We start from the raw sequence: 23,031 nt of genomic DNA, 5'->3' as shown, positions 1-23,031 counted from the left end.
TGTTTCAGTTTGGGATAAGTACCATGGTTTTGGACAAGCTGTTGCGTTCAATATCTTGTATATTTAGGTAGCAAGATTTGCACAAGGCCATTAAGAAGGTGTTGCTTGCTTTACAGCTCAGTTCCCCCACTTATTTGTTAATTCTTTGTTAAAAATGCATAGAAGAAGTGTGTGACACCATCCTTTTGTTATAGATAACAGTGGTACTGTCAAAAAATGGTTATGTCTTATCGCTGGAGCTTGTGAGCAATCTGTTGCTTTTAGCGGTTGTGGATTCAGTGCCTAAAAAAAAAAAAAAAACCTCCTTGCTGCGTTTTTTCAGCAACACTTTGTATGCGAATGAATGGTAAGGCATGTAAAATGAACAACACCAAAACTGCACCCCATGAAAAGCAACAAAGTGTATGTAGTATTCAACAAGTCAATCAGCTTGTTTGTAACTATACAAAACTGGAATATCACTTTTGAATAGACTTGGCCTTTTGAGAGAGTTCTTCTGCCCTTCCTTTTACATCAGAGAGACTGCCAGGGAGACAAAAATGAAACACTGCTTCAGGTATTAGGTGCCTGCACATACTTGTAGCAGCCTTTCAAACCCTCTTGTCATGGCAAATCTAAGACTGTTCTGAAAAACAAAGATCACCACTTCTTTTTTTTTCCCTACAACCCAGTACATTCTGTTGGACAGTGAAGCTATCAATCATAGTAAATAGGCAATTGGGGGGGGGGGGGCGCCTTAGGAGTAAGCTCTGTCAGATCTGAGCCTATTAGAATGACCCGAATTTTGGCTGTGACAGTAGTTTGGCAGGGGCATCTGGGTGCAGGGGAAAAAAGGCCATCAAAAGCGATCCTAGAGCACAGAGGAGCCTGCAGGAGCAGAGGATCAGGTAGGTTAAACTGCTTTACCTGGTTCCCCTAGACTTAAATGAGTAATTATCCCTTAGCCACTGTTCGTACCAATGCCATTTGTCATGTGATTTGACTATTCAAAATCGCATGACAAGTTGCACCCTATTTGTGCCATTGAAAATGTTCAATTCAGTGCAAATCTGACTTGCACTGTTTTTAAAAAGAAAAAAAAAAAGGTTTCTGCGCTATTTTTGCTGATTTCACGTGAGACTTGCATTGACTTCTGTGCATGAAGTTGCACAGATATCGGCGAGCTGCACATGAAATTGCACTACTTCAGCTGAAGTAGCGTGATTTCACAGCTACATTCGGTGTGAATCAGGGCTTAACCAGTTCAGCTCTTTGGATGTACTATGTACGTCCAAAGAGTGAACCTTTGCTCACAAGCTAATAGGCCCCCCCATCTCACCCACGGCCTGCCCTCCCGTGCTTACTGACGCCTGGGAACACATCCGCCGGCAGGGGGAGAGAGACACCGTGAGACCAAAGCAAATCCATGCCTCGATCTCACAAGCAAACAATGAAACCTGAAGTGATGTGTTTCATATGCACACTTTCCTGGCTAGTACAGCCAATCTGTGCTTGGTTAGATGGTGTGATGGGCAGGAGTGACATTGGGGTCTATTAGATCCCTAATGTCTCCAAAAAGTACCGGTCACCTGCCCAATGCTATCACATAGGGGTTCGTTAACCCCTTGTGATAGCAATCGCGTAAAAAATAAAAACAAAGTAAAAAAAATAAAATAAAATGATTTATTAAAATTTCACCTTTTTATTCTACAGGGCCTCTGATTTCAGAAAATAATGTTTTGGGGATTTATGTGATTTTCTTGCCAAAAATTAGGATTTTTACATTTATGAAACAAGGAAAAAAATTGCTCTGCAGCTGAATTGGTTAGTGTCAGTGCAGCCCCACTGCAGGGAGGGTACTTTTACATTTCCCAGAGTTCAAACATTAACAACTATTCAGATATATCCACCACACAAGGCATGCATTGTATTCCCAAATAGTCTTCTTAGATAGCACATGTAAGGTAGGAACCACCTCCTCCAGGAACAGGAAATGCATCATCACAAACATTAAACAAAGTCCTTCTTGTACTTGTGTTTTTTTTTAGTCTCTTCTGTCCAGAACTTGGTGGAAGGAGGCTTATTCCAGGGCTCACACTTGCAGGGAGGGGCCCACTGGATAAGACCAGTACTGTAAGGTGACTTACTCCCTTGGTGGTCTGACCTGGTTTGAACCCTTCCTTCCAGAGGTATTGGAGCAGTAAATGTGTGCCTAGGGATGTGCCAGGGTAAGTCCACTTGACCAGCAGTGGGGGTTGTCATTTTCACCAGAGGTGATGTTTTTTCCCGGTTGCTGCTGTTCCTGGTACCTAGGGCCACATGGGCCAGATTAGGTCAATGATGTTACAAGCTTCCCTGCCCCTTGTTATATGCAGCTATGAAGCAGGGCATGCTCTGGCTACAGTGACTGCTTCCTTCCGGGTTTGGTGTGAACCTAAGTTCAGACCAAGCCCATGCTTGTCTTAAAGCTAGCCATAGATCGATCAAAATCGGATGGTTCAGCAGGGAATGTTGAAAAATCTTTTTCGATCAGTGGCTGCAGCCTATTATCAGTATATACAGGGTGGGAGATAAGAAAGTCTCTTGATTCCCCGATCAGCAGTCTTTGTTAAAGGGGGAATGCCTCTCGCTGTGATGTTCTATTCTGCCAGTTGGGGGACGCAGGACGCAGGGAGCATTCCCGGCTAGCAGAATACAATTGTTACTGCTAGCAGCTATAGCCACTGGCAACTGTATGTAGAAAAATCTGACATGCTGGTTGTACCCAAGTTGATCAATCAACTTAGGTACATCAGCCTGCCCATACATGGATTAAAATTCGGCTGGTCCCTCCTTAATCAGCCGAATTTTTATCCATGTATGGCCGGTTTTACTGACCAGATAAAAATAGAAGAAAGCAAGCTTAAAAGAAAAGATACAAGCTTTTGGGATTCATTTGATCCCGTAATCAGGCTTTATACATGTCACTACTATTTAAAGTGATTGTAAAGATTTCTTAAAACATAAAAATAAAAGAAATACAAAACATGTCATACTTGCCTGCTCTGCAATGATTTTCCTACAGAGCAGCCCCGATCCCCCTCTTCTCAGGTCTCCTGCCAATGCCCTTGGCTCCCCCCCCCCCCCCCCCTAGTGCCCACTATAGGAATTGTTTCCTATGGGGGTACTTGTATGGGCTCGCTCTCGAGTCAGGCTGTTTGCATCTATTCAGACACAGCCTGGTTCGGCACCACCCCCCCCCCGTTCTCTGCTAGCAGGTTTTTGACTGACAGCAGCAGAAGCCAATGGGAGAGGGGAGAAGAGCTGCAACAAGCATGCACAGCGCAGGATCCAGATTTGGGCAAAGATGAGTATTTGGGGGGGGGATGCTATAATTAAAAGTTTTTTTACCTTAACTGCTTGCCGCCCGCCATATAGCAAAATGATGGCGGCAAAGTGGTTGTGATATCCTGACCGGACATCATATGACGTCGCCAGAATATCAAGCCATTGCACGCTCCCGGGGGCGCGCATTACGGCGATCGTTGTGTCAGTCTGACACACCGCAACACTGATCTAGGTAAAGAGTCTCTGACGGAGACTCTTTACCACGTGATCAGCCGTGTCCAATCATGGCTGATCACAGTGTAATTAGGAAGAGCCATTGATCGGCTTTTCCTCACTCCTGTCTGTCAGACGGGAGTAGAGGAGAGCCGATCGGCTGTTCCTCTGACAGGGGGGATCTGTGCTGATTGATTATCAGCACAGCCCCCCCCAGGATGCCCACACTGGACAACCAGGGATGCCCACCACTAGTCACCACCAGGTATGCCAATCAGTGCCCACAATCTGTGCCCACAATGCCTGCCTGTCAGTGCCCACAATGGACGCCTGCCAATCAGTGATGCCCATTCGTGCTGCCTATCAGTGCCCATCCGTGCCGCCTATCAGTGCTGCATATTAGTTCCCATCATCAGTGCCACCTCATCGGTGCCCATCAGTGCGGCCCCATCAGTGAAGGAGAAAACTTGCTTATTTACAAAGTTTTGTAACAAACAAAAAAAACAGTTTTTTTTTCAAAATTTTCGGTCTTTTTTTTATTTAGCAGAAAATAAAAATCCCAGAGGTGATCAAATACCACCAAAAGAAAGCTGTCTTTGTGGGAACGAAATGATAAAAATTTAGTTTGGGTACAGTGTAGCATGACTGTGCAATTGTCATTCAAAGTGCGACAGCGTTGAAGGCGGAAAATTGGTCTGGGCAGGAAGGTGTATAAGTGCCCTGTATTGAAGTGGTTAAAATGGTAGTAAACACTCATATTTTACCTACCTGTCCTGCTGTCAGAATACAGTGGCACAGTGGGGAGGATTCCTCTATCCACTTTGCTTGTGTTTTTTGTTTGTTTTTTTTGTTTTTGTTTTTTAATCGGCCCACTGGCTAAGGGAAGAAAAAAAAAAACAAGGCATCTATGACCAGCCTCAAAGCAGAGATAATCTGCATCTTAACACCAGAAAACAAAAATGCTATGCAATTAATTTTTAATATTCATAGTAAACTCCCCCATCCATTCATCAGTGTCTTTATTTTGCTAAAAATCACTTAAAAAAAAAAAAAACTAACACAGTGGGGTTCATTTACTAAAACTGGACAGTGCAAAATCTGGTGCAGCTCTGCATAGAAAACAGTCCGCTTCCGTTTTTTTTTTTGTCAAAGCTTTATTGAACCAGCTGAAGTTACAGTGCCTTGAAAAAGTATTCACAATTCTTAACTTTCCATATATTGTCATGTTATAAATAAAAACTGAATACAGCTGTTCTGTGAAGCTCTCAGAGGTTTATTATAGAACCTTAGTGAACAAACAGCATCATGAAGGCCAAGGAACACACCAAACAGGTCAAGGTGACTGTTTTGGAGGAGTTTAAAGCAGGGATAGATTAAAAAATAAATAAAATAATTAGATAAAAAAATCCCAGGCTTTGAACAACTCACTGAGCACTGTTCAATCCATCATCCGAAAATGAAAAGAGTGACATGGCCCTCCACCTAAACTGACAGTCTGGGCAAGGAGAACATTAATCAGAGAAGCAGCCAAGAGGTGGTAACTCTGGAGGAGCTGCAGAGATCCACAGCTCAGGTGGGAGAATCTGTCCACAGGACAACTGTTAGTCGTGCACTCCACAAATCTGACCTTTTATAGAAGAGTGGCAATAAGAAAGCCATTATTGAAAGAAAGCCATAAGAAGTCCTGTTTGCAAGAAGCAATGTGGGGGACACAGCAAACATGTGGAAGGTGCTTTGGTCAGATGAGGCCAAAATTGAACTTTTTGGCCTAAAAGCAAAATGCTATGTGTGGCGGAAAACTGACACTTCACATCACCCTGAACATACCACCCCCACCATGAAACATGGTGGTGGCAGCATCATGTTGTAGGGATGCTTTTCTTCAGCAGGGACAGAAAAGCTGGTCAGATTGTAAGCTCTAAGGAGCAGGGCCATCTGATTCCTACTGTATTAAAGTGTATTGTATTTGTACTGTCTAACCTCAAGTTGTAAAGCGCTACGTAAACTGTTGGCACTATATAAATCCTGTATAATAATGTGGATGAAGCCAAATACAGGGCAATCTTAGAAGAAAACCTGTTAGTCTGCAAATAACTTGAGACTGGGGCGGAGGTTCACCTTCCAGCACGACAATGACCCTAAACGTACAGCCAGAGCTACAATGGAATGGTTTAGATCAAATCATATTCATGTGTTTGAAGGGCCCAGTCAAAGTCCAGACCTAAATCCCAATTGAGAATCTGGCAAGACTTGAAAATTGCTGTTCACAGACACTCTCCATCCAATCTGACAGAGCTTGAGCTATTTTGCAAAGAAGAATGTGCAAAGCTGGTAGAGACATACTCAAAAAGACTTGCAGCTGTAATTGCAGTGAAAGGTGGTTCTACAAAGTATTTCCAGATATTTATTTGCAAAAAATTTTGAAAACCATTTATCGTTTTCCTTTCACTTCACATTTATGTGCCCCTTTGTGTTGGTCTATCACATAAAATCCCAATAAAATACATTTTACATTTCTTTCGTCTCTTTCCCTCTCATCATTTGAAGCTCACTGTATACGTCTATTCTCTCCAACTTCCCTAAGAATTGCTGTGACCTACCGGCCCCTTGGACCATTATCGACTTTCCTTGATGAGTTTTCTGCCTGGCTACCCTACTTTCTCTTCAGAAATTCCCATAATCTTTCTCGGTGATTTCAACATCCCTGCTAATACAAACACTCCTGATACTTCTAAATTTCTTAGTCTAACCGCTTCATTTGACCTTAAGCAATGGGTACAGGCTTCTACTCTGATGGCAACACCCTTGACCTTGTATTCTACCTATGCGCTCCATGCAACTTCTCAAACAATCCTTTTCCTCTCTCTGACCATCACCTTATTATTTTTTTTTTCTCTCCCTGTCTTCCACCACCTTTCCCTCCAATCGTCTAACCACCACCCGTTGAAACTTTTGCAACTTCAACTCTTCTCTCCTCTATTCTGCTACTGACCACCTCTATGACAAAATCTCTCCCCAGTCCTGCCCCAACCAAGCCACTTCCATCTACAATAAATCCCTGTCCTCCACCCCGGACAAGCTTGCTCCCCTCACTACATGCAGAATCGGGCCTCGACCCCTACAACCCTGGCAAACAGATGACACTAAAACTCTCTAAAAACATAGTCGCACTCTTGAGCGTCTATGGCACAAGACTAAGTCTCTCAAAGACTTCAACCAATACAAATCTGCCCTCCAAAAACACTATTCTTTCCTGCACACTGCCAAGCAGACCTATTTTACAACTCTTAACACCACCTCATCCAGTCTCCGTTAACTTTTCTCTACCTTCAACTCTCTACTTCGGCCTCCACCCACTGACTCACTCACTTCCCAGGAGATTGCTAATCACTTCAAAAACAAGATTGATACAATCCGAGCTGAAATCTCCATTCTACAGGTATCTCCCCCAGTTAAGACCCCATATCAACAGGTATAATTGACACTCCCCTTATTCAAATCTGCTACTACAGATGAAGTTGCTCAACTCCTTTCTAACTCCCACCTGCCCCCTGGACCCTATTCCCTCTCAAACACTACGGTCGCCCTCTGACTCTATCCTACACTCTCTAACCCACATCTTCAATCTCTCCCTCACTTCTGGCATTTTCCCCAATGCTCTAAAACATGCACTGGTCAACCCCATACTCAAAAAGCCGTCCTTGGACCCTACCAATCTTAACGCCCTATCTCCTTGCTCCCCTTTTCCTCTAAACTCCTTGAACGCCTGGTTTACAACCGAGTGACCACCTCATTAAGAATAACCTTCTTGATCCCCCTTTTAATCTGGATTTCGCCCTCAACACTCCACAGAAACTGCTCTTTTAAAACTCACAAATTACCTACTAACTGCAAAAACCAACGGACACTATTCTGTACTCCTACTTCTGGACCTTTCAGCTGCCTTTGATACGGTTGACCACCCCCTCCTCCTCAAAAAAACTTTACTCCCTTGGTCTCTGTGACTGTGCTCTTCAGTGACTCTCATCCTACCTATCCCAACGCACCTTCAGTGTCACTTACAATTCTACTTCCTCCACTCCTCTTCCCTTCTCCGTTGGGGTCCCCCAAGGTTCTGTTTTTGGACCTCTTTTATTTTCAATCTACACCTCTTCCCTGGGTCAGCTGATAGCCTCTCACGGCTTTCAATATCATTTCTACGCTGATGACACACAAATCTATCTCTCCACCCCTCAACTCACTCCCATCAGTCTCCTCGCGCATCACTAACTTACTTACAGACATATCTGTATGGATGTCACACCACTTCCTCAAACTCAACTTGTCCAAAACCGAGCTTATAATATTTCCTCCCCCACGTGCCTCTTCCCCTGACTTCTCTGTCAAGAGCAATGGCACAACCATCTACCCATCCCCACATGTCAACGTGCTAGGTGTTATCTTGGACTCTGAACTCTCCTTTCGGCCCCGCATCCAATCACTTTCCAAAGCTTGCCACCTCAACCTCCGCAACATCTGCAAACTATGTCCCTTTCTAACCAAGGAAACCACAAAGCTCCTGATTCACTCCCTGGTTGTCTCTCACCTTGACTACTGCAACTCCCTCCTCATTGGCTTACCTTTAAATAGACTATCCCCCCTTCAGTCCATCATAAATACTGCTGCCAGACTCATCCACCTTACAAACTGCAGTGTCTGCTACCCCTCTTTGCCAATCCCTTGACCTTCTCCCCTGGATTGTAAGCTCTAAAGACCAGGGCCCTCTGATTCCCCCTGTATTAAATTGTATTGTAATTGTTCTGTCTGCCCTAATGTTGTAAAGCGTTGTGTAAACTGTCAGCGCTATATAAATCCTGTATAATTATTATTATTATTATTATTATGCTCTTGTGCATGTGCATAGCATCCAGTATTATATAGTATATCAATATTGCAGTGCTGGGTTGTTCAAAGACGTGCTCCTGTACAAGTGTATGGTATCCAAAAAGAGTCTATCCAGATGTAATAAAGTTCATGCGATTATAAAACCGCTAAGTGCAATAAAGTTCATGCGATTATAAAATCCAGAACATACCATGGTGTTCCTGACTCTGGTGCTCCCCTTAGGTATTTAATGCTCACCTCAGAGTGTGCGACCTTGCAACTAAGCGCAGTCAAAACGCGCATATGAACCACCTCTGGGCTCTTGTAGTTACACCGGAATCCTGGACTCGTCAGTGTGGTACCTCGGTGAGTATATAAAGTAAAGACTTGATAGTGTAATAGAGTTTTAATGGTTTAATAAACAAAGCAAAAAAGGCCCCCAACTGGGGTACTTACATAGGTTAGGTGCGCCAGTGCACTGCTCTATATCAGGTAAAACAATGGTAAATACCGAACTGGTATTGGGATGGTATGTTGTTCCTCTGTCAGATCACCTGTGCAAACGTGCCGTCCTGTCCCCTTCCTCCTAAAATTTAGGGAAAAAAAAAAAAGCTTTTCTTATTTACAAAATTTACTGACAGAAACTAAGTAATTTTTCTCCTTCACTGATGGGCGCTGATGAGGCGGCACTGATGGGCGCTGACGAAGTGGCACTGATTAGGCACGAATATGCCACACTGGTGGGCACGGATAGGTGGCACTGGGAGGCACAGATGTGCAGCAGTGATGGGTGAGGGCGGTAGTTCTGGGAAGCCGTCATGACGTCCACCCAGAACGAGAGTCTCACCGCCCAGCTGTCATTTGACAGTGGACAGGCTGCAAGTGGCTAAACTTTCACCATGCTGGAGGAAAAAGTAAGTGAATCCTCTGAGTTAATGGCTGGGTTAACCTTCTTTGGCAGCTGTAACTTCAAGCAAACTCTTTCAGTAGCTCTGGATCAGACCTGCACAACATTCAGGAGGAATTTTTGACCATTCCGCTTTACAAAACTGCTTCAGCTCCAACATACTTGAAAGATGTCTGTTGTGAACGGCTCTCTTCAGGTCATTCCACAGCTTCTCTCTGGAGTTAGGGTCTGGGCTCTGACTGGGCCACTCCAAAAAGCGCATTTTCTTTTTCTGAAACCAGTCTGTAGTGGATTTACTTAGGGTGATGCTTAGGGTCATCTTGCTTCATCACATAAGCTTCAGCTGATGGAAAGCCATAGACAGATGGACAGACATGGTGCTGAATATTCTTCCCCAACAATTAAACTTTTGTTTCATCAGAACACAGAATGTTTTTTAACAGTAGCTTTGCAGTTTGCCAAACTTCAGGTATGCTGCAGTGTTTGTCGTTTTTTTTGGTGAGCAGCGGTTTCCGGCCTAGTGTTATGCCATGGACATCTTGCCTGTTTAAAGACTTACATATAGTAGACTCATGAACACGGATGTTTGTTTTAGTGATGTCTTTAGCAGTTAACTCGTTCGTTCTTCATTGAGTATTTTGTGTTGTGCCTTGGAAGTTATCTTGGCTGCGTGCTCACTATTAGGAAGAGCAGCCACAGTATGAAACTGTCTTTTTTTTTTTTTTTTTTTAGACCATTTGTCTAAATGTTGACTAATGAATGCCTAAACACTTTAAGATTGCTTTGTATCCCTTTCCAGCTCTATGCTGATTAACTACTCTTGATTATGTGTCTTCAGAGAGCTCCTTTTTGTGAGGCATGGTATAGATCAGCTGATGCTTCTTATGAACAGCAATGTTAAAATGTTTATAAGTGCTTTTTATCAAAGTAGCTCTAAATCACACCTCCAAAATCATTTCATTAATTGGACTCCAGTTTACAAACTACTAATTCCAACTAGCTTTCCTTTGAAGTAACTAGTCTATGGGTCCACTTTTTCCACCAGAATTGTGAATGTTTAATGGGTGTGTTCAGCAAAGACACCAGAAATTAGTATTGTTTGTGTTATCAGCTTAAGCACATTGTGTTTGTTTATTGCTGTGACTTAGATGTGGGTCAGACCATATTTTATGGCAAATTACTGCAGAAAATCAGTTAATTCCACTACATTTATTTAGACAGATCTAAAAAGTACTGATCTCTGCAAGTATTACAATGAAATGATAGATTATTATTATTATTATTATTATTATTATTATTAATATACAGGATTTATATAGCGCCAACAGTTTGCGCAGCGCTTTACAACATGGGGCAGACAGTACACTTACAATACAAATCAATACAGGAGGGACCAGAGGGCCCTGCTCGTTAGAGCTTACAATCTAGAAGGGAGGGTCAAGTGGAAACAAAAGGTAATAACTGTGGGGGATGAGCTGATGGGGAAAAAAATGAAAATACAGTTGTTAGGTGTGGGTAGGATAGGCTTCCCTGAAGAGAAGGGTTTTCAGGGATCTTCTGAAAGCTAATAAAGTAGGAGATAAGCGGACAAATTGGGGTAAGGAGTTCCATAGGATTGGAGAGGCTTTGGAAAAGGCCTGGAGGCGAGCATGGGAGGAGGTGACAAGAGAGCTAGAGAGCAGGAGGTCTTGAGAGGAACGAAGAGAGCGAGTAGGTTGGTATTTAGAGACTAAGCTAGTGATGTAGCTGGGGGCGAAATTGTGGATGGCTTTGTACGTAGTTGTTAGAATTTTCAATTTAATTCTTTGGCCGAGCGGAAGCCAGTGGAGGGATTGACAGAGAGGAGTGGCAGACACAGAGCGATTGGTAAGGTGGATGAGTCTGGCAGCGGCATTCGTAATGGATTGAAGAGGTGATAGACTATGTAGAGGTAAGCCAATGAGAAGGGAGTTGCAGTAGTCGAGGCGAGAGATGACCAGCGAGTGAATTAAGAGCTTTGTTGTGTCATTGGATAGAAAGGGGCGTATTTTGGAAATGTTGCGGAGGTTGAGGCGGCAGGATTTGGACAGTGATTGGATGTGTTGCTTGAAGGAGAGTTCAGAGTCTAGGACTACACCTAGAACCTTGGCATGTGGGGATGGGCTTATAGTTGTGCCATCGATTTTGACAGAGAGATCAGGGGAAGAGGCATATGGGGGAGGAAAAATTATAAGTTCGGTTTTGGCTAGATTGAGTTTAAGGAAGTGGTGAGACATCCAGACTGATATATCTGAGAGTAAATTACTGATACGTGAGGAGACAGAGGGAGTGAGCTGAGGGGTAGAGAAATAGATTTGGGTGTCATCAGCGTAGAGGTGGTATTGGAAGCCATGGGAGGCTATCAGTTGACCCAGGGAGGCAGTGTAGATTGAAAATAGTAGAGGTCCAAGAACAGAACCCTGAGGGACCCCAACAGAGAAAGGAAGAGGAGAGGAGGAAGTAGAGTTATAAGAAACGCTAAAGGTGCGGTTGGATAAGTAGGAAGAGAACCAGCGAAGTGTACAGTCACGGAGACCAAAGGCGTGTAGTTTTTTGAGGAGGGGGTGGTCAACCGTATCAAAGGCAGCAGAGAGGTCCAGGAGTAGGAGTACAGAATAGTGTCGATTGGTTTTGGCCGTTAGTAGATTGTTAGTTTTAGCAGAGCAGTTTCTGTGGAGTGTTGAGGACGAAATCCAGACTGAAGGGGATCAAGAAGGCCATTATCAGCGAGGTGGATGCTCAGTCGGTTGTAGACCAGACGTTTGAGGAGTTTGGATAAGAAGGGAGCAAGGAGATGGGGCGTAGGTTGTTAAGATTGGATGGGTCCAGTGAGGGCTTTTTAAGTATGGGTCTGACAAGTGCATGTTTTAGAGAGTAAGACCCCTTTCACACTGAGGCGGTTTGCAGGCGGTATTGCGCTAAAAATACCGCCTGCAAACCGCCCCTAAACAGCCTCCGCTGTTTGTTCAGTGTAAAAGCCCGAGGGCTTTCACACTGAAGCGGTGCGCTGGCAGGACGGTGAAAAAAGTCCTGCAAACCGCTTCTTTGGAGCGGTGAAGGAGCGGTGTATTCACCGCTCCTGCCAATTGAAATCAATGGGACAGCGCGGCTATACCGCGGCAATACCGCGGCTATAGCCGCGCTGTACGAGGGATTTTAACCCTTTTTCGGCCGCCAGCGGGGGTTAAAACCGCACCGCTAGCGGCCGAATACCGCTGCAAGAACGACGGTACAGCAGCGCTAAAAATAGCGCTGTTGTACCGCCGACGCCCCCACCGCCCCAGTGTGAAAGGGGCCTTAGGGAAGATGCCAGAAGAGAGGGAGAGATTGAAGATGTGGGTTAGAGAGTGTAGTATAGGGCCAGAGGGTGAACGTAGCATTTGTGGGGGAACAGGATCCAGAGGGCAGGTGGTAAGGTGGACATTAGCAAGTAGTTTAGCAACTTCGTCTGTAGTGGTGGGGTTGAAAGAGGGAAATAATAATTGTGCCTGTGGGCATAAAGTGTAAATCGTGGAGGGTGTCGGCACAGTAAAGATCTCAGCGCGAATAGTATCAATCTTCTGTTTGAAGTGATTGGCGATCTCCTGTGCAGTGAGTGAGTTGGCGGGTGGAGGACGAAGTAGAGAGTTGAAGGTGGAGAAGAGTTGACGGGGACAGGATGATAAGTTGCTAATGAGAGTGGTAAAATAGGTCTGCTTGGCAGAGAGGAGGCTGGAGTTGTATTTTTGGAGGGCAGATTTATATTGGTAGAAATCTCTCTGGGACTTAGTCTTACGCCACAGGCGCTCCAGAGCACGACTACGTTTTTTCAGACTTCTAGTATCATCTGTTTGCCAAGGTTGAAGGGGTCTGGGCTTGATTCTGTGTGTAGTGAGGGGGGCAAGTGAGTTCAATGAGGCTAGAAGTGAAGCGTTGTACACAGAAGTGGCTAGGTTGGTGCAGGATAGGGGTGAGATTTTGTCGTAGAGGTTGTTGATAGCAGAGTAGAGAAGAGAAGGGTTGAGATGACGTAGGTTTCTGCGGGTAACTTTTTTTTTTTTATATATATCTTTATTTGTCCAAAACATTTTACACTTTATAACATAACATACAAATACAATCATATCAAAAGTATTTATCTTCAGTACGCTTCAAATCTACATCCACTCTCATACTAACTAACTATTTTGGATTAAACACATAAAAACTCCTATATCATCCCACCATCCACCCGTTCATCCTAACCATCCATTCATATGAAGGGGAGGGGAAAAAGAAGAAAGAGGAAAAGAGAGAGAAAAAAAAAAAAGGGGGGGGGGGGAAGAATCATCCGGAAATACAATGTCTCCTGTCCCTGGGGGTCTACATATTTCTATCCATCACATAACAGTTGTGAGGAGGCACTATAGTCTACCCATCTAGCCCGTATGGCTTGTATCTGTTTTATCTGTTTATTTGAGCCCTCCTCTAGCACTTTTCTCTCCTCTAGAGCCCGCATTTCCGCCATCTCACATTCCCATTCCATCATGGAGGGCGTAATACTACTTTTCCATTTTCTCGCTATGCAAGTACGTGCAGCAGTTAAGAAATATTTTAATGAGTCTCTTTTTATGTTTTTTATTGAACCAGGTATCATAGATAATACTGTTATTAGTATATCTGGATATATTTCCTTTCCTGTCATAGCCCTATAGATTTCAAAAATCTTTTGCCAGAATGGCAGGATTTTGGGACAGTAATACCATATATGGGACATAGTCCCTGATGAAGCTTGACATCTCCAGCATTCGTCTTCATTTGTTGGGTTCATCCTATGTAAATCTTTCGGGCACTTATACCATCTAGCTAAAATTTTATAATTTCTTTCCTGATGCTTACTGGATACGGATAATTTATGGGTTACTGCAATGGCTTTTTCCCATTTTTTTCCTATGGATCTCTATCCCCAGTTCCTCCTCCTGCGGGTAACTTTAAGGTGGTTGGAGGGAGAGGAGGTGAAGGAGAGGGAGAGAGTGAAACTAATAAGGTGGTGATCAGAGAGAGGGGATGGATAGTTAGAGAGGTTGCATGGAGTGCAAAGGTGAGAGAACACGAGGTCAAGGATATTGCCTTCTGAGTGAGTTGGAGCATGTATCCACTGCTTCAGGTCAAAGGAGGATGTTAGGCTAAGAAGCTTGGAAGTGGAAGGAGTGTTAGTATTAATAGGGATGTTGAAGTCCCCGAGAATGATAGTGGGGATTTCAGAAGAAAGAAAGTAGGGTAGCCAGGCAGAGAAGTCTTCAAGAAAGGTTGATACTGGTCCAGGGGGCCTGTAGATCACAGCTATCCTAAGAGAAATTGGAGTGAAAAGGCGAATACAGTGTGCTTCGAAAGAGGAGAGTGACAGGGAGGTGGCTGAAGTACCTGAAAGGTGCTATGTGGGGCTAGAAGGATTCCGACACCTCCTCCCTTACGTCCGCTGGATCTGGGGGAGTGAGTCCAGAGAAGACCACCATGGGATAGGGCAGCAGAAGATGCAGTGTCGGATTCGTGGAGCCAGGTTTTGTTAATGGCGAGTAGGTTAAATGAGTTGGCAATAAAGAGGTCATGGAGAGAGGTGAGCTTGTTGCAGATGAGTTGAAGTAGAATACATATAAGAGTATAATAACTGCATCATTCTCTTCTTTTGTCTCTTAGTGAGCAGTGGGTCTGTGACTGTGAATGCCGATTCCTCTGTACAGTTGCTGGCTGAGGAAGCAGTAAAACTGGACATGTTGGACCCAAGTGTAAGTACAAAGCTAAGTACAAAGCTGTGCTATTACATGGTTAAATGATCAAACACTTCTCTGGCAGACAGGGAGACAGGTTCTGCAGCCCTAATGAAACTTGGAGGAGAAGAACCACACTGTATAATTTAGAGGAGTTCTATGGTCCCAGCATACACTCTCATTCTGTAACATCAACATTAAAGTACAAATAGTAGTTTGACAATCGAATTTTATCTTTAAAAATCTTCATGTTATGAGTGCTGCCTGGCCCATCGTTCTACAACTTTTTGTATTCGCTGCCTGTTGTGCAGCTTTTCCTCTGCTGCTTATGATTTGATTTCTAAGTATGTTGCTGCCTGCAAGCATTGAATCCTGTGCTGACTCCGCCTCCTGAAACTCCTCCTTGAAGGAGTTGTAAAGTCTTATGGTTTTTCACCTTAATACATTCTATATATTAAGGTAAAAAAATCTTCTGTGCTGCAGCTGCCCCCCAGAGCCCCCCTATCATTTCAGCGACTAGCATGAGCACAGCAGCCCCAGCCGTTGTCTCCGGTCCTCATTGGATAGATTAATAGCAGCAGGAGCCATTGACTCCCGTTGCTGTCATTCAAATCCAGTGACACGAGAGCGAGACCAAGTCCTGCTGTCTGTGTCGATGGAAGCAGCAGGACTCAGTAGCGTGCCTGCACAGGTCACCCCATGGAATGCGGCTCGCTGTGGGGGCACTCGATGAGGAGGGGCCAGGAGTGCCGCAGGGGGACCCCAGAAAAGGAGGATCGGGGCCGCTTTGTGCAAAACCCTTGCACAGAGCAAGTGGTTTTTTTTTTTTTTTTTGTTTTTTTTTTTTTATATAAATAACAATCACTTTAACTCCTATATAGCTCAGAAGGCAGGCTCTGTGAAATGTGTGACAAAGCGGTATTTGTCCTCAGGGCATAGTGCTTATGTGCCACAGAATTCAAGGAAGTATGGGACCTTTCAAATGGGCTAGGAAAAAAAAAATGATGAAAGCTGATTAGGTTACATCAGTTTGCATCTCCTTCTTCAGTTCCGTTTACGGCCTGTTAACACACAGCGTGATGACTGGTGTTTTTTCGCAGTGGAAGAATGGCACTCAATGCTAGTGTACTGTTTGCAATGCAACCCAGACATTCGGTGCAGTGAGTTGCAATTAAATGCAGATTTGCTGTGACTTAGAGCCCTTTTACACTGGGGAGGTAGCGGTAAAGCGTTGCTAGTTTTAGCGCTGTTATTGCATCACTTTGGTGCCGCTATTTGAATACAATTTTCCCCCTTAGGGTGGGACTTTATAGGCACAGATTGTGAAACAATGTTAAAAATTCAAGTTTATTTTTTTTTTCAGTATCAAAAAGTAGTAATCATATACAAAAGAATTATAAGAACATGGACTGTTAGACCAGCATACATTATACAACATCAGATGCAAATAGAGAGTGAAAGGCACACATGATGTGGACAATAAATACGGTTTGCATTCGTAATTCCTACATGCTACGGAGTAAACTGGCACCACTATTTTGGCGGGAGCGGGGCGCATTTAACCCCCTAGAAGGGGTTAAAAGTGCCCGTGTAGCACTGCTGCCAAAGCGATTTGCAGGCGCTTCGGCAGCGCTGCCCATGCATTCCAATGGGCAGGGGCGGTTTTAGGAGCAATGTATACATCACTTGCAAATTGTCCCAAAGATGCTGCTTGCAGGACTTTTTCTAATGTCCTGCAAGTGCACCGCCCCAGTGTGAAAGCACTCGGGCTTTCACATTGGGACTGCAGATGAGGCATTTTTCAGGTGCTTCACATGCGCTATTTTTAGCGCTAAAGCCCCTGAAAAACGCCCCAGCGTGAAAGCCGTCTAAGGTAGGTACTGCGTGTTGCTGCACAACATCACAACACGCCACGCTGTTTTGTGGAGACATGAATGAAGTGTCGCGTTGTGCACTTCAAATAAATTTGACAGAAAAAGGGAACTGTATAATGTGCTGAGATGAACATCACACTGCCCCCTCACAGCGGCTCATTGCAGCCAAAACTGACAGCTTGCCTGCACATTAAGGTGTACATTTATTAACCACTACAGGCCTGGAAGGATTTACCCCCTTATTGACCAGGCCGTTTTTGCGATGCTGCACTGCGTCACTTTAACTGACAATTGCGCGGTCGTGCCACGTTGTACCAGAACAGTTTGTCTTTTTTTCCCTTACAAATAGAGCTTTCTTTTGGTGGTATTTGATCACCTCTGCGGTTTTTATTTTTTGCGCTATGAACAAAGAAAGTGACATTTTTGAAAAAAAACTATTTTTTTTACTTTCTGCTATAATACATATCCAAAAAAAATATAAAAAAAACCCCAAATTCATCAGTTTAGGCCAATATGTATTTTTCCACATATTTTTGGTAAAAAAATTGCAATAAGCGTATAGTGCAAGATCAGGGGCTCAAATTCTCCTGAATGAAAATAAAGTATAAAAGATGAAAAATAAGGATTTGAAAATAAAATTAAAGTTAATAAAAGTTCTTTGTTAAAGGAGCCATTTACAGATGTGTTTTTATTTATATGAAGACATTAATACAAATATTAAGCTGACAGCTTCTTACTGAGCTGCAATGAGAAGTGCAAAACATAATTTCCAGTCCATATTGCAATTTCATAAACTACTGCACAGTGAAGATGAGCTGCAATAGTGGCTCTCCAGTTCATAAACGTAAACCTTAAGGGCCCTTTCACATGGGCTTGTCTGTTTGCTCAGTGGCGGATGACAGGTCTACACTCACTGTGCTGAGACGGACCTGTCAGAGCTCCGCTCTCCTCTATGGAGAGATCTGATGAAAACGGACCACCTGTCCGTTTTCATCCAATTTGCCAGACAAATGGAAAATATGATCACCATCTGTCTGGATTTCATGGACAGGATCAGATAGCAGCGGGTGTCAGGGGACATGTCACCGCTGACATCCGCCACTCTGTAGGAGTGAATGAACTCCTTTATGTACATCTATGTATGGCTCAATTTGCACTGGATCCATACCAAAAAAATGTGCAGGGCCCTTTTTTTTTTTTTTTTCTTTGTCCGCGCTGGAATTGAATCGCATGGGTGTTCAGACCCATGTGATCTGATTCCACAGTTCACACTGTTCACACAGAACGCATTCTGCAAAACGATATTTGTCGATCGCTATCCTGCGTGTATCGTCGGCAAATATAGTTACTTGGAAACATAAAGACTGTTGCTTCTCTTTAACTTTTTTTTGACAGACTGCAAGGTCAAACCTGGAAAAAGCACAGGCAGCGTTGCAGAGTGCGGGAGATGAAGTGGCAAAAGCAGAAGCTCTGGTTAATGTGGAGGCATGTGAAGCCATTGTTAAAGCCCTGGAATGAAAGCCGGTATGTATCCATGTCATTATGCCCCCACTTTCTGCATTTAGCGTGCATGATTAAAAAAACTTCCTTAACTGAAACCAGTACATTGACCTAGAACTAACCTCCTGAATAGATTTATCTGGAAATTCCTGTCATTAAGAAATATGGAAGCTATTTGCCAACCTGATCGTGACAATTTGAGTTGGCTGTCTGTCTGGCTTTACTACTTGGAGTCACTGACCCAGAACAAGCATATTAGAGAGACTTCAGAGTGACATTCCAATTTAGATCTTCATACTTGTTCTGGGACTGTGATTTGGCCTAGGTTCACACTGATGCACTGCGAGTTGAATCCATTTTGCAGTCTGATTTGAAGGAGCAGCAGTGTGAATTGATGCAGTTCAGACGCAATGTGTTTTTAATGCGATTTGGATACAGCTGCAATTCCTGTCCTGGACTCACCATCTCTCTCCTTTGGGACATGGTCCAGGGATGGGAGGTGAACAAAAAAATGAAAGACTTACTTAAAAATTACTGGAATTGTGCTACTTTAGGACAGAGAAGCGTGTTGCATGCAGTTACCATTAAAGTCTATAGAGCTAAAAATCACACCGATCTAAACTGGCACAGGACCCTTTTTAAAATCGCATCAGATTCACATATTCAGCGGGTAAAATAAGTATTGAACATGTTACCATTTTTCTAGGTAAATCTATTTCTAAAGGTGCTATTGACATGAAATTTTCACCACATGTTGGTAACAACCCATGCGATCCATACATACAAAGACACCAAAACAAATATGTTCAGAAATTAAGTTATGTGTAATAAAATGAAATCCAAGACACCAGCTGAAATCTATCAGTCATTAAAAAGCAATCCTGCCCCTTGTCAGTGCAAATTGATATCAGCTAGTTCAGTCTCAACTGAAGGCTTATAAAAAGGTGTCTCGTTACCAATGTGTCACACACAAAAAATCTCATAATGGGTAAAAGCAAAGAGCTCTCTCAAGACCTTTGCAACCTTATTGTTGCAAAACATACTGATGGCGTTGGTTACAGAAGTACTTCTGAATGTTCCAGTGAGCACTGTTGGGGCCATAATCTGAAAGTGGAAAGAACATAATTTCGCCATAAACTGGCCATGACCAGGTGCTCATCACAAGCTTTCTGACAGAGGAGTGAAAATAATTATCAGAAGAGTTGTCTGAGAGCCAAGGACCACTTGTGGAGAGCTTCAGAAAGACCTGGAATTAGCAGGCATAATTATTTCAAAGAAACCAATAAGTAATGCACTCAATCGCTATGGCCTGTATACACACATGCTACACACATGTACATGCTCACCATGCAAGACTCCGTTGCTGAAGAAAAAGCATGTAAGGCTTAATGTACACGGGACGTTTTTTACAACCTCTCTTGAATGATTTAACTTGACAGATAGTAACCGACGTTTAAAAACATCTGTTTTTCCATGTTTAAATGCCGCTTTTAGCCGTGTTTGTGTTTTTAGAGGCGTTAATTTTTGACCATTTCGAAAAAAAAAAAGCCTGTAAATCTGCTGCCATCTACCAAGTTGATGAAGATAAAACGAGGGCGGACATTTCAGCTAGACTGATCCCAAACACAAAGCCAAGGAAACTCTCAATTGGTTTCAAAGAAAGGAAAATAAAGCTGCTAGAATTGGCCAGCCAATCACCTGACTTGAATCCAATAGAAAATCTATGAAAAGAACTAAAGATCAGAGTTCATAGAAAAGGCCCACGGAGCGTTCAAGATTTAAAGACTGTGTGGGAGAATGGGCCAAAATCACACCTGAGCAATGCATGAGACTAGTTTCTCCATACAGGAGGCGTCTTGAAGCTGTCATTACCAACAAAGGATTTTGTACCAAGTATTTTTTCAGTTAGCATGTTCAATATTCTTTCCCTGTGTCATTCCATTTTTATTACACATAACTTAATTTCTGAACCTATTTGTTTTGGTGTCTTTCTGTGTATGGATTGCATGGGTTGTTAACGACCACGTGGTGAAAATTTCATGTCAATCGCACCTTTAGATATATTTACCTAGAAAAATGGTGACGTGTTCAATACTTTACTCACTGTGTGTGAATAGCCTCCAAAAAAGTAGTTATTTTACTTGTCATGCAATTCCATGTGTTCTGGAACGCATCGGAAATCACATCAGTTTGAATCTGGGCTTATGCTGCCTTGCACTGAGCAAATTTCAGCTGGTTCCTAATCAAATGGTTAAATTTAAGGAGCAGGAGCACACACTTCCATGTTTGGATGAATGCATCTGTTGGATTTTTCACTCAGTCTGCAGGCTTAACAATAGAAATCTACGGGTGTGTGTTTTCAGCATTTCAGAAGGAAAGGTCAAAAATGGTGGCCTCCATATTTCTCAAATTTCCTTTTTAAAGTGAGGTTGTAGCTACGGTTCACTTTTGAAACCAAGGCGTATATGTAAAACGACTGTGTAAATGCTTGCTTTTTTGCTGCCCACGCCACTAAACTCAACTACAGAAATCCTCAGGTAAACAGACCCTTCTGGGTCCCCTGCAGCTCACTGGTTCCTTCTGCTGACTGCCATATTATTACTGTGTCCTCTAGTGACATTGAGGAACCATTGAGCTGCGTAGGACCCAGAAGAATAAAACTCTTGGAGGTGGCCGTTTCCCTGTGGATGTCTGCAGAAGATTTTCTCTGGATCGAAGTGGCGTTCTGCAGTGGCAGCAGAAGGAACGGTAACTATATTGTTTCTAAAAAGCCTTGACGTCAAAATTTTGCTATAGTTACAAGGTCGCTTTTATTTTACATACTGCTTACACTGTGCTGTTTTTTGTGGCTTACTACGCATGCATGCAACTTGATATTAACCTGTTATGTCAGAGTAGTACAGTAGAGCATATATTCTGGACTCCTACAATGCTGGTTTTGTGGTACGTTTTAATTCTACTCATTATTTTTATTTTTTTCCATCAGCCTTCCAACAGTTCCCTCTGACTACTTCCTCTACAATATACTTTAACCTCTGGCAGTCTTTCTGTGCATTTCCACCCACTTCTGACACATCACTCACCCACCTTACATCTGGCATCCCTGCTCTTTGCTCATACCACATCCCCTCACAGGCATCCTTTATACACAGACAAATGCTCTTACATTCTGTGCATGTGCCCCCTTCTGTCTTTTATGTGCCCGATTTGAATACATATTCTTGTCCCATATGCATATGAGTATAAAGAGAAGGCTTTTCTAGCATGTGTGGAAGTCTCAATACCGTTACAATCTTAAGTTCTGCACAGGAAAGTGTGCTGATAGTATATAAAAAGTAGATCAAATACAAACTTGAACATCAGATTTATTTTTCACATATTTTAGTGTAGAGTAGTAAGGGGAAGAACCTCCATGCCTATTTTTGAAAATAGCTTTACATTTTTAGTTTTATTTTTTTTATTTTTTTTTTACATTCAACAGCATTGTTGGGGGGAGGGGACACTGAGAATTATATACAGGATAACCCCGTTTTTTGTAATCACAGCTGAAAGCATCTCATTTAAGTACAATGCATCCTTTAACTAGGTTCCTCATATAGCACTATACCACAAGGTGGCAGTAATACCCCAAGTTTACTTAGGATAAAAAATGCTTTCATTTCTGTCAGTAGCTGCAACTGTATCGAAGGAGAGATTTTTAAATGATTTGTGATTCATTTTAATTTTCTCTTTCAGGAATTGTAAATCTCCAACAGCACCGCTTCCATTTGCCGTCCCCCAAACAATAAAAAAAAAAGCAAACAAAATTGTTGAGTTCTTGAGTCATTATTATGAGCGTCATTATGCAATTACATTTTTTCATCTAAATAGTTTTCCTATTTTTCATACTGTGTGATGGTTTTTTATTTTATTTATTTATTTATTTTAGAAGTGGTAGAAAAACCTGGTATATTTTAAAGACCGCAACCTCCTGTTGTGGTGCTTAAGAGGTTGGGCTTGTGTTTTTTTTTTTTTTTTTTTTTTTTTTTAAATCATACTTGGGTGGATGCAGCTTCGTTCCTTCGCCGACTGTAAGACTGAGAACTGAGCAATCAAAGACCACTAATTGCTCTGTTCCCATAGCTCCATGAGCAGAGAGCTATCCCCCCACCCACACGCTCAGCCCGCTGTCTGCTGAAAATGGGTCACAGGAGTGCAGAACGAACTGCACTCCTGTAATCCCCAGGAGAAATACAGCCAAAATAGCTTTGGCTGTACTTCTCCTTTAAGGGAAAAAAGGACTGTCCTCTTGGCTATTCTTGCACAACCGTCTTGCTGCCCTCAGGACTGTTTATCCTTAGGCAAACTATAAAACCCAAGAGAGTGCACCGACCAAGTGCATTACCATAACTCAGGTTTTTTTTTTTAAGTGAATAAGTAACAAAGCCAAGGTTTGGCTATGAAGAAGAGGGCTAGACCCTCCAAAACACATCAGCCATTCCTGTACGCTCTGAGGTCTTCCCATGCCATCAGTGGATTATGGTGCATCTGGAGGGGGTCACATCATCTTTTTTTTTTTTTTTTTTTTTTTTTTTTTAGTTATGCCTATGCATGAAATGCATTTGAGTATTCACTTGTTACTTTT

At 42.9% G+C, this 23,031-nt stretch overlaps 1 protein-coding gene across 1 annotated transcript in view; it reads left to right on the top strand.

The window, feature by feature from the left end:
- Window positions 1-22,213, top strand: part of ATP5F1D (ATP synthase F1 subunit delta) — a 32,162-nt gene extending 9,949 nt beyond the window's left edge. Inside the window, exons 3-5 of the mRNA XM_073597080.1 lie at window positions 14,963-15,051; window positions 18,303-18,431; window positions 22,143-22,213. Of these exons, the coding sequence (XP_073453181.1) occupies window positions 14,963-15,051; window positions 18,303-18,425 (212 nt within the window). The 3' untranslated portion in view covers window positions 18,426-18,431; window positions 22,143-22,213. The remainder of the gene's footprint in view (window positions 1-14,962; window positions 15,052-18,302; window positions 18,432-22,142) is intronic.
- Window positions 22,214-23,031: the final 818 nt, after the last annotated feature.

The sequence above is a fragment of the Aquarana catesbeiana genome, linkage group LG01 (assembly GCF_042186555.1).
Source record: "Aquarana catesbeiana isolate 2022-GZ linkage group LG01, ASM4218655v1, whole genome shotgun sequence".
NCBI classification, from domain to species: Eukaryota; Metazoa; Chordata; class Amphibia; order Anura; family Ranidae; genus Aquarana; species Aquarana catesbeiana.
The sequence above is the reverse complement of the archived record's forward strand: the minus strand, read 5'-3'. Positions and strand labels throughout refer to the sequence as shown.